This window comes from Oncorhynchus clarkii, chromosome 18, assembly GCF_045791955.1.
Source record: "Oncorhynchus clarkii lewisi isolate Uvic-CL-2024 chromosome 18, UVic_Ocla_1.0, whole genome shotgun sequence".
NCBI classification, from domain to species: Eukaryota; Metazoa; Chordata; class Actinopteri; order Salmoniformes; family Salmonidae; genus Oncorhynchus; species Oncorhynchus clarkii.
The window spans coordinates 66,485,291-66,497,314 of NC_092164.1; the positions used below are offsets into that span (position 1 = coordinate 66,485,291).

At 43.1% G+C, this 12,024-nt stretch overlaps 1 protein-coding gene across 1 annotated transcript; it reads left to right on the forward strand.

Annotated features, from left to right (window-relative positions):
• Positions 1 to 3,947: 3,947 nt before the first annotated feature.
• Positions 3,948 to 7,441, forward strand: LOC139372396 (saposin-like protein 11). The gene is made up of 4 exons (XM_071112104.1): positions 3,948 to 3,973; positions 4,175 to 4,227; positions 4,472 to 5,435; positions 7,375 to 7,441. The coding sequence occupies exons 1-4, from the start codon at positions 3,948 to 3,950 to the stop codon at positions 7,439 to 7,441; spliced, it is 1,110 nt and encodes a 369-aa protein (XP_070968205.1).
• Positions 7,442 to 12,024: the final 4,583 nt, after the last annotated feature.

A 12,024-nucleotide genomic window follows, 5' to 3' on the forward strand; every position in this document is an offset into this window, starting at 1 on the left:
GGTCTTGATATGTTCTTCAAAAGAGAGATCAGGGTCCAGAGTAACGCCGAGGTCCTTCACATTTTTATTTGAGACGACTGTACAACCATTAAGATTAATTGTCAGATTCAACAGAAGATCTCTTTGTTTCTTGGGACCTAGAACAAGCATCTCTGTTTTGTCCGAGTTTAAATGTAGAAAGTTTGCAGCCATCCACTTCATTATGTCTGAAACACATGCTTCTAGCAAGGGCAATTTTGGGGCTTTACCATGTTTCATTGAAATGTACAGCTGTGTGTCATCCGCATAGCAGTGAAAGTTAACAATATGTTTTCGAATAACATCCTCAAGAGGTAAAATATATAGTGAAAACAATAGTGGTCCTAAAACGGAACCTTGAGGAACACCGAAATTTACAGTTGATTTGTCAGAGGACAAACCATTCACAGAGACAACTGATATCTTTCCGACAGATAAGATCTAAACCAGGCCAGAACTTGTCCGTGTAGACCAATTTGGGTTTCCAACAGCCTTTTCTAAAAATTTTGAGAGGAATGGAAGATTCGATATAGGCCGATAGTTTTTTATATTTTCTGGGTCAAGATTTGGCTTTTTCAAGAGAGGTTTTATTACTGCCACTTTTAGTGAGTTGTTACACATCCGGTGGATAGAGAGCCGTTTATTATGTTCAACATAGGAGGGCCAAGCACAGGAAGCAGCTCTTTCAGTAGTTTAGTTGGAATAGGGTCCAGTATGCAGCTTGAAGGTTTAGAGGCCATGATTATTTTCATCATTGTGTCAAGAGATATAGTACTAAAACACTTGAGCGTCTCTCTTGATCCTAGGTCCTGGCAGAGTTGTGCAGACTCAGGACAACTGAGCTTTGAAGGAATACGCAGATTTAAAGAGGAGTCCGTAATTTGCTTTCTAATAATCATGATCTTTTCCTCAAAGAAGTTCATGAATTTATCACTGCTAAAGTGAAAGTCATCCTCTCTTGGGGAATGCTGCTTTTTAGTTAGCTTTGCGACAGTTTCAAAAAGGAATTTCGGATTGTTCTTATTTTCCTTATTTTCCTTATTTTGCTCTTCGGTACTGCACGGTACTGTCTTTCCAAGCTAGTCGGAAGACTTCCTGATTGGTGGAGCAGCAGTAAGGGCTCTTCGGTACTGCACGGTACTGTCTTTCCAAGCTAGTCGGAAGACTTCCAGTTTGGTGTGGCGCCATTTCCGTTCCAAATTTCTGGAAGCTTGCTTCAGAGCTCGGGTATTTTCTGTGTACCAGGGAGCTAGTTTCTTATGAGAAAGGTTTTTCATTTTTAGGGGTGCAACTGCATCTAGTGATGGTGCTGCAGTTGCTGGACAGTAGTGATGATCTCTTCCAGGATGTTTAGTTTATATAGTATAATGTATGGTGGTATCTGTAGTAGTGATTATCTCTACCTGACAGTGATGGTGTTGCGGTTGCTGGACAGTAGTGATGATCTCTTCCAGGATGTTTAGTTTATATAGTATAATGTATGGTGGTATCTGTAGTAGTGATTATCTCTACCTGACAGTGATGGTGTTGCGGTTGCTGGACAGTAGTGATGATCTCTTCCAGGATGTTTAGTTTATATAGTATAATGTATGGTGGTATCTGTAGTAGTGATTATCTCTACCTGACAGTGATGGTGTTGCGGTTGCTGGACAGTAGTGATGATCTCTTCCAGGATGTTTAGTTTATATAGTATAATGTATGGTGGTATCTGTAGTAGTGATTATCTCTACCTGACAGTGATGGTGTTGCGGTTGCTGGACAGTAGTGATGATCTCCTCCTCCTTTGTGGAGGAAACCTGGTACCCTCCCAACGGTGAAGCACGGTGGTGGCAGCAGCATCATAATGTGGGGATGTTTTTCAGCGGCAGGAACTGGGAGACTAGTCAGGACCGAGAGAAACTTGAAGGGAGCAAAGTACAGAGAGCTCCTTGATGAAAACCTGCTCCAGATCACTCAGGACCTCATACTGGGGTAGAAGGTTCACCTTCCAACAGGACAACGACCCTAAGCATAGAGATTCAGCGAGCGCAAGGGAACCATGCCTGCAAAGCCTGTTAAGCACCTGCATAAGGTACAGTGTCTTGCAAAAGTATTCATCCCCCATTGTTCATATTCTGCTGCATTACAAGCTGTAATTTAAATAATTTAAATGTAATTTAAAGTTTTTATTTGGATTTCATGTAATGGACATACACAAAATAGTCCAAATTGGTGAAGTGAAATGAAAAAATAACAACAAAGTTGAAAACATAAAAGTGGTGTGTGCATATGTATTCACCCTCTTTGCTATGAAGCCCCTAAATAAGAAATGGTGCAACCAATTACCTTCAGGAGTCACATAGTTAGTTAAATAAAGTCCATCTGTGTGCAATCTAAGTCTCACATGATCTGTCACGGGATCTCAGTATATATACACCTGTTCTGAAAGGCCCCAGAGTCTGCAACACTACTAAGCAAGGGGCACCACCAACTAGGCGGCACCATGAAGATCAAGGAGCTCTCCAAACAGGTCAGGGACAAAGTTGTGAAGTACAGATTAGGGTTGGGTTATAAAAAAATATCTGAAACATTGAACATCCCACGGAGCACCACGAAATCCATTATTAAAAAATGGAAAGAATATGGCACCACAACAAACCTGCCAATAGGGCCGCCCACCAAAACTCACGGACCAGGCAAGGAGAGCATTAATCAGAGCCTAGGCATACTGCTAAAGCAACACTTGAGTGGTTTAATGGGAAACATTTAAATGTCTTGGAATAGCCTAGTCAAATCCCAAACCTCATTCCAATTGAGAATCTGTGGTATGACCTAAAGATTGATGTACACCAGCAGAACACAACTAACTTGAAGGAGCTAGAGCAGTTTTGCCTTGAGAAATGGGCAAAAAATCTCAGTGGCTAGATGTGCTAAGCTTACCCTAAGAGACTTGCAGCTGTAATTGCTGCAAAAGGTGGCTCTACAAATTATTGACTTTGTCATTCTGGAGTAATTATCCTGTCTTATCCTGTGCCCTTTGTGAATTTTAAGTATGCTCTCTCTAATTCTTTCTTTCTTTCTTTCTTTCTTTCTTTCTCTCGGAGGACCTGAGCCCTAGGACCATGCCTCAGGACTACCTGGCATGATGACTCCTTGCTGTCCCCAGTCCACCTGGCCGTGCTGCTGCTCCAGTTTCAAATGTTCTGCCTGCGGCTATGGAACCCTGACCTGTTCACCGGACGTGCTACCTGTCCCAGACCTGCTGTTTTCAACTCTCTAGAAACAGCAAGAGGTAGGGATATTCTGAATGATCGGCTATGAAAACCCAACTGACATTTACTCCTGAGGTGCTGACCAGTTGCACCCTCTACAACCACTGTGATTATTATTATTTGACCCAGCCGGTCATCTATGAACATTTGAACATCTTGGCCATGTTCTGTACACCTGCATTGTTTGCTGTTTGGGGTTTTAGGCTGGGTTTCTGTACAGCACTTGGAGACATCAGCTGATGTTTAATCATATCTAAAAAGTAATGTGCGCAATGCATTGTGAAATACAATTACTTTATATGAAGGTGCATTGTATTTTGTATTTTGAAATTAAAAAGTGACTATAATTTTCTGTTTTTACTTAGTCAATTGAAAAGACGTTTAAAGTTTTGATCTGTCATGAGTTTTGTGCTATAGTTTTTGATGATCTGTTATGAGTTTTCTACTGTAGTTTAGTACTTGATAAAATAGCACAAAAGCAAAAACTGTAATTGGCCAAGAGCAGCACTCCTACTGTGAGACCAGAATGTTATGTTCTTTATATTCACTCACCAGCCAGTTTATTAGGTACACCTACCTAGTACCAGGCCTGACTCCCCCCTTTCCCTCCAGAACAGCCTGAATTCTTTGGAACATGGATTCTACAAGTCGGAACCGTTCCACAGGAATGGTGACGCGATGGCGTTGCTGCAGATTGGACGGCAGTAAACCGTCGTCACCAGCTTGTTCTGTTGACACCAGGCAGAGCCATGAACACATGCTGCTTAAGCCAAAACTCTACCATCAACGTGACGCAACAGGACACAGGATTCGTCGGACCAGGCAAAGTTTTTCCACTCCACAATTGTCCAGCGCTGGTGATCGCGTGCCCGCTGATGGCGCTTCTTCTTGTTTTTATCTGATAGGAACCTGGTGTGGTCTTCTGCTGCAAATAGCCCGTCTGACGAGGACCGACGAGGTGTGCGTTCCCGAGATGCCGTTCTGCACACCACTGTTGTACTGCACCGTTACTTTCCTGTTTGTGTCCCAAGTCTGTTATCTCGCACCATTCTTTCTGTTCTTCTTCGACCTCCACTCATCAAGGAGTCGTATTCTCCCACAGGTCTTCCACTGACTGGATGGTTTTTCATTTGTCCCACCATTCTCTGGAAACCCTAGAGACTGTTGTGCGTGAAAAGCCCAGGAGGGCCGCCATTTCTAAGGTACTGTAACCGGCAAATCAACCATCATACCACGCATCATACCACGCATCATACCACGCATCATACCAACCATCATACCAACCATCATACCACGCATCATACCACGCATCATACCAACCATCATACCACGCATCATACCACGCATCATACCACGCATCATACCAACCATCATACCACACATCATACCAACCACCATACCAACCACCATACCAACCATCATACCACGCATCATACCACGCATCATACCACGCATCATACCACGCATCATACCAACCACCATACCAACCACCATACCAACCACCATACCACGCATCATACCACGCATCATACCAACCATCATACCAACCATCATACCACGCATCATACCACGCATCATACCACACATCATACCAACCACCATACCAACCACCATACCACGCATCATACCACACATCATACCAACCACCATACCAACCACCATACCAACCATCATACCACGCATCATACCACGCATCATACCACGCATCATACCACCCATCATACCACGCATCATACCACGCATCATACCAACCATCATTCCAACCATCATACCACGCATCATACCACGCATCATACCACACATCATACTAACCATCATACCACGCATCATACCAACCATCATACCAACCATCATATCACGCATCATACCAACCATCATACCAACCATCATACCACGCATCATACCACGCATCATACCACACATCATACTAACCATCATACCAACCATCATACCAACCATCATACCAACCATCATACCACCCATCATACCACACATCATACCACGCATCATACCAACCATCATACCACACATCATACCACGCATCATACCAACCATCATACCACGCATCATACCACGCATCATACCAACCATCATACCAACCATCATACCGACCATCACACCGACCATCATACCAACCATCATACCACGCATCATACCACGCTCAAAGTCACTTAGGTCACTAGTTTTGCCCATTCTAATGTTCAATCAAACAGCATCTGAATGCCTGTGTGCCTGCTTTACCACGGATATGTGCTACATTGTCTTAATTAGAGATTTTTAAAAAATTGTTAACGGGGTTGTGTCCCTAATAAACTGATCACTGAATGTATATCCATTTATTTATAAATCTGTCTATGTACCAATTATTCATGTTTGTTTACCTCAATGGTTATTCACCTCCCTCAGATAGCCTGTCATCAGTGTCACAGAAAAGACAAGTGCTCTCTCTCTCACTCTCTCTCTCACTCTCTCTCTCTCTCTCACTCTCTCTGCTTCCTTTGCTGTGTTGTTGCCTTTTGTTTTGTGACAGACTGGCAGGATTAGGAGGAGGGAGGGAGGCTGGAGCAGAGGGAGACTGACAGGCTGGGGGAAGAGGGAGGAGGGAGCCTGGAGCAGGGAGCAGAGGGAGACTGACAGGCTGGGGGAGGAGGGAGGTTGGAAGGCTGGGGGAGGAGGGATGAGGGAGGCTGGCAGGTTGGGGGAAAGAGCCAAGGATGCAGGCAGACTGGGGAGGCAGGGAACCTGGCACCTCCTCCTCATCATCCTCCTCTACCACCACCACCCCCTCCTCCACCACCCCCTCCTCCTCTACTACCACCACCACCACCCCCTCCTCTACCACCACCCCCTCCTCCTCTACCACCACCACCCCCTCCTTCTACCACCTCCTCCTCCTCTACCTCCACCACCATCTCCTCCTCTACCACCACCTCTTCCTCCTCCTCTACCACCTCCTCCTCCTCCTCCTCTACCACCTCATCCTCCACCTCCTCCTCTACCTCCTCCTCCTCTACCATAATCTCTACCTCCTCCTCTACCATAATCTCTACCTCCTCCTCTACCATCATCTCCTCCTCTACCTCCTCCTCCTCTACCACCACCTCCTCTACCTCCATCTCCTCCACCTCCTCCTCTACTACCTCCTCCATCTCCTCTACCTCCACCTCCTCCTCTACCTCCTCCTCTTCTGGAGTGAAGCCTGTGGAGTGTCTCTCTCCCTTTCAGACCATATGAGCCCCTACTGGCCTAAACCATTTAAACACCTGACTCACACACATATTGCAACACAAACACAAACACACGCACAGACGTAGACACACAGAAAAAGACACACAGACACAGACACACACACACACATACACACATACACACACACACACACAATGGCGATCATCACAGGGAGATGTGAAAAGACATTAGCCCAGCAGCAGACCTCCCACAGTGGAATAATAGAACCCAGAAGGTACAGTCTTCTGAGAGGTCTAGAGGATACAGAATAGGCTTCCTTATGCCAGCATATCAACCCCTCTTCTCAGACATAGAGACAAAATGTCATTAGCGTAGACTACAAAAGGGGAGGTGCGGGGGGGTGTTCAGACCGACTCCACAGGAGGTGTGAGTGAGTAAACCTACGTGACAATGCCTTGCAGGTGTGTTGATTAGTTAAGCTGTGGAGCTGTGTGGCATGAACAGTGCTGCTGTGACCCTGTCCTTGGCTGACATGATGCTTTAGTAATGAGTCTATGGTTCTGAAATGGGGCAGTATTCACAGAGCTGTCCGTGGTTCTGAAATAAGGGCTCTTCGTGGGGGCAGTATTCACAGAGCTGTCCGTGGTTCTGAAATAAGGGCTCTTTATGGGGGGCAGTGTTCACAGAGCTGTCCGTGGTTCTGAAATAAGGGCTCTTCGTGGGGGCAGTATTCACAGAGCTGTCCGTGGTTCTGAAATAAGGGCTCTTCATGGGGGCAGTATTCACAGAGCTGTCCGTGGTTCTGAAATAAGGGCTCTTCATGGGGGCAGTATTCACAGAGCTGTCCGTGGTCCTGAAATTATTTTGGGTAGAGCCCACCTATGCCTATATGTTTTCTCGTGCCCTGGCACTACAGGAGAAAACGGAATGAACTCTTCAGTCAGTTCCAGGAGTCTTCAGCCACTTATCAGAGGCAGATATGACGGATCGTGTCAAGGACTCAATATGTACACCTCACAAACACTTCTGAGCAAGGGCCTCGTTTTTTCCAGGAAAATAAGATTTTTTTTTGTGTGTTATTTTGGACTGAATGAGTGTCAGACCTTTAGGAAACAAATTCTGAGAAACATCAGTCAAGGCCAAGATATACTATAAAATGTGTATCATATTTTATATTCCATTCACCTGTCTTACTTGTGCTTTTATACCATTTTCTTCGAGTTCATCTTTGTTGATGCCCCTCACTAGCAACACTCTATAGATGTTCTACACAGACAGTGAGTAATACATTGTGCCAGTGACTAATGTTTTGATCCAATTACATTACAATAAAAGGAATAGACAACCTTACCTGAAATTGAAAGAAAAAAAAAAGAAGTGAAAGCTCAGTTTTTTTTCACAGAAAACATGTTGTTTTCTTGGGAGAAGGTGCATGCAACTTGTATGTAGTGTTTCATCAATATGTTAGCTAAGGTAGGATTCAAGGCCACCAGCTTTCATTGAGTTGTGTGGTGAAATGTACAACTTCTGCAACTGCACAGAGAAAAGAGAAAACTATACAACAAATATATATATATATATATATATATGAAAAATAGGAGGAATATGGATTCAGGATATCTGCTTCAGAACGAGAGAGGAATAGGAAGAGTTTGCGGTAGCAGAGTGATAGAGAGAAGGAAGGGAAAGAGCGAAAGAAAGATAAAGAATGAAAATGGAGGAATAAAAGCTGAATGTCCCCCCCCTGCATAAAAACAAGTCAAATAATATACTTATCACTTTAACTAACAATACAAGGGAAGCGTTGCTTGATAAATTGACAATTACAGAGCCTTGCGAAAGTATTCGGCCCCCTTGAACTTTGCGACCTTTTGCCACATTTCAGGCTTCAAACATAAAGATATAAAACTGTATTTTTTTGTGAAGAATCAACAACAAGTGGGACACAATTATGAAGTGGAACGAAATTTATTGGATATTTCAAACTTTTTGAACAAATCAAAAACTGAAAAATTGGGCGTGCAAAATTATTCAGCCCCTTTACTTTCAGTGCAGCAAACTCTCTCCAGAAGTTCAGTGAGGATCTCTGAATGATCCAATGTTGACCTAAATGACTAATGATGATAAATACAATCCACCTGTGTGTAATCAAGTCTCCGTATAAATGCACCTGCACTGTGATAGTCTCAGAGGTCCGTTAAAAGCGCAGAGAGCATCATGAAGAACAAGGAACACACCAGGCAGGTCCGAGATACTGTTGTGAAGAAGTTTAAAGCCGGATTTGGATACAAAAAGATTTCCCAAGCTTTAAACATCCCAAGGAGCACTGTGCAAGCGATAATATTGAAATGGAAGGAGTATCAGACCACTGCAAATCTACCAAGACCTGGCCGTCCCTCTAAACTTTCAGCTCATACAAGGAGAAGACTGATCAGAGATGCAGCCAAGAGGCCCATGATCACTCTGGATGAACTGCAGAGATCTACAGCTGAGGTGGGAGACTCTGTCCATAGGACAACAATAAGTCGTATATTGCACAAATCTGGCCTTTATGGAAGAGTGGCAAGAAGAAAGCCATTTCTTAAAGATATCCATAAAAAGTGTTGTTTAAAGTTTGCCACAAGCCACCTGGGAGACACACCAAACATGTGGAAGAAGGTGCTCTGGTCAGATGAAACCAAAATTGAACTTTTTGGCAACAATGCAAAACGTTATGTTTGGCGTAAAAGCAACACAGCTCATCACCCTGAACACACCATCCCCACTGTCAAACATGGTGGTGGCAGCATCATGGTTTGGGCCTGCTTTTCTTCAGCAGGGACAGGGAAGATGGTTACAATTGATGGGAAGATGGATGGAGCCAAATACAGAACCATTCTGGAAGAAAACCTGATTGAGTCTGCAAAAGACCTGAGACTGGGATGGAGATTTGTCTTCCAACAAGACAATGATCCAAAACATAAAGCAAAATCTACAATGGAATGGTTCAAAAATAAACATATCCAGGTGTTAGAATGACCAAGTCAAAGTCCAGACCTGAATCCAATCGAGAATCTGTGGAAAGAACTGAAAACTGCTGTTCACAAATGCTCTCCATCCAACCTCACTGAGCTCGAGCTGTTTTGCAAGGAGGAATGGGAAAACATTTCAGTCTCTCGATGTGCAAAACTGATAGAGACATACCCCAAGCGACTTACAGCTGTAATCGCAGCAAAAGGTGGCGCTACAAAGTATTAACTTAAGGGGGCTGAATAATTTTGCACGCCCAATTTTTCAGTTTTTGATTTGTTAAAAAAGTTTGAAATATCCAATAATTGTCGTTCCACTTCATGATTGTGTCCCACTTGTTGTTGATTCTTCACAAAAAAATACAGTTTTATATCTTTATGTTTGAAGCCTGAAATGTGGCAAAAGGTCGCAAAGTTCAAGGGGGCCGAATACTTTCGCAATGCACTGTAGATAGCATATATTTAATATACTTGCAAGTTCGATGTATTAGGGTGCATTTGTAAATTCGCTCAAGGCGCATAATAACTGATTAATTTACGAACGCTCAACATCCCTGTTGAATATGGCCTGTGTCAGTAAACGTCGGCCAAAAAAAAGGTCATGAAATTGTTGCCAGCAGCACAGTTACAGTCGCCAACGCTCTGGATTACATGAAAACAGCCTAACCAGCTCTGCTAGGGAATGTCAAGAGTGTGCAAAGCTGTCCTCAAGGCAAAAGGTGGCTACTTTGAAGAATCTCAAATCTAAAACATACACTGATTTGTTTAACACTTTTTTTGGTTACTACATGATTCCATATCTGCTATTTCATAGTTTTGATGTCTTCACTATTATTCTATGCTGTAGAACTTTTTTTTTTTTCAATTAAGAAAAACCCTGGAATGAGTAGGTGTGTCCAAACTTTTGACTGGTACTCTAAGAAGCATTTCGCTTACACCCGCAATAGCATCTGCTAAACATGTGTATGTGACCAATAAAATGTGAATTGACTTGATTTAGAGAAGAAAACCCTTTGATAAATACATGTTAGAATTTCTTTTGGAAGCGATTACAGCTGTCAGTCTTTCTGGGTAAATCGCTAAGAGTTTTGCACACCTGGATAATACAATATTTGCATATTATAATTTTCTGTCAAGTTGGTTGTTGATCATTGCTAGACCAGCCATAGATTTAAGCGGACTTAAGTCAAAACTATAACTGGGCCACTCCAGAACATTCAATGACCTTACTGCCATTGTAAGCAACTCCAGTGTATATTTGGCTTTGCGTTTTAGGTTATTGTCCTGCTTGTAAAGGTGAATTTGTCTCCCAGTGTCTGTTGGAAAGCAGACTGAAAAGGAGTTTTCTAGGATTTTGCCTGTGCTTAGCTTTATTCAGTTTCTTTAATCCTAAAAACCTCTCTAGTCTTTGCCGACAACAAGCATACCCATAACATGATGCAACCACCACCATGCTTGAAAATAGGAAGAGAGGTACTCAGTGAACTGTTGCGTTGGATTTGACCCAAACATAGCATTTGTATTCAGAACATAAAGTAAATTTCTTTGCCATATTTTTTGCAGTTTTACTTTAGTGCCTTGTTGCAAACAGGATGCATGTTTTAGGATATTTTTTATTCTGTACAGACTTCCTCCTTTTCACTCTGTGTTTGAAATTCACTGCTCGACTGAGGGCTCTTCCAGATAATTGTATGTGTGGCACAGAGAAATCATGTCTATATATAGGCTGTTGTGATCCCATCTGTCTCTGTTGCTTTGTTTGCATATAGACAACACAATGTAACAAAACAGGTTCTGTGTGTCAGCAACTCAAAACAGGTTCTGTGTGTCAGCAACTCAAAACAGGTTCTGTGTGTCAGCAACTCAAAACAGGTTCTGTGTGTCAGCAACTCAAAACAGGTTCTGTGTGTCAGCAACTCAAAACAGGTTCTGTGTGTCAGCAACTCAAAACAGGTTCTGTGTGTCAGCAACTCAAAACAGGTTCTGTGTGTTAGAAACTCAAAACAGTAAATACAGTCTTGTTTGTGTCCCATAACCTCTGACCTCTGATACAATACAGGATCTGCCCTCCCCAGGCCCTAATTCCAGAGGATGAATATGGCTCTGGAATGCTTCGGAAGCTGATGGAACTGCCTTGGAGAAACGACTTGACTCATGGTCATGCATCCCCAAATTGCACCCTATTCCTTTTGTAGTACACTACTTTTGACCTGGGCCCATAGGGCTCTGGTCAAAAGTAGTGCACTATTTAGGGAATAGGGTGTCATTTGGGACTTGAGTCTGGAAGCATCAGTTACTGCATGTCACTGCAGATCAAGGACAAAATAGCATTTTTTTTTAGGAACCGGGTTGACCGGAAGGACGGCATTGTATGTAGGCTGTGAAATACAAAGGCTGGTAATGAAGTTAAGGTTATGGTTTTCATATCTGAAAAGGTTCATAAGAGCTGCTTAGTTCCTTCATTGTTCATATTTCTAAGGAAGTTGATTTGCATTTCCTGTTTTGGGGGATCAGAACACTAACAAACAGCTATACACCGGACCTGTGCCATATTGTAT

Bases quoted from the DNA above. Each gene is read 5' to 3' on its own strand.
- LOC139372396 (XM_071112104.1), top strand. From the start codon at position 3,948: ATGGCGTTGCTGCAGATTGGACGGCA. The intron at 4,228-4,471 runs GTGTGCGTTCCC...GCCATTTCTAAG, and splicing joins GTCTGACGAGGACCGACGAG to GTACTGTAACCGGCAAATCA. The intron at 5,436-7,374 runs GTCACTTAGGTC...CTGGCACTACAG, and splicing joins CGCATCATACCACGCTCAAA to GAGAAAACGGAATGAACTCT.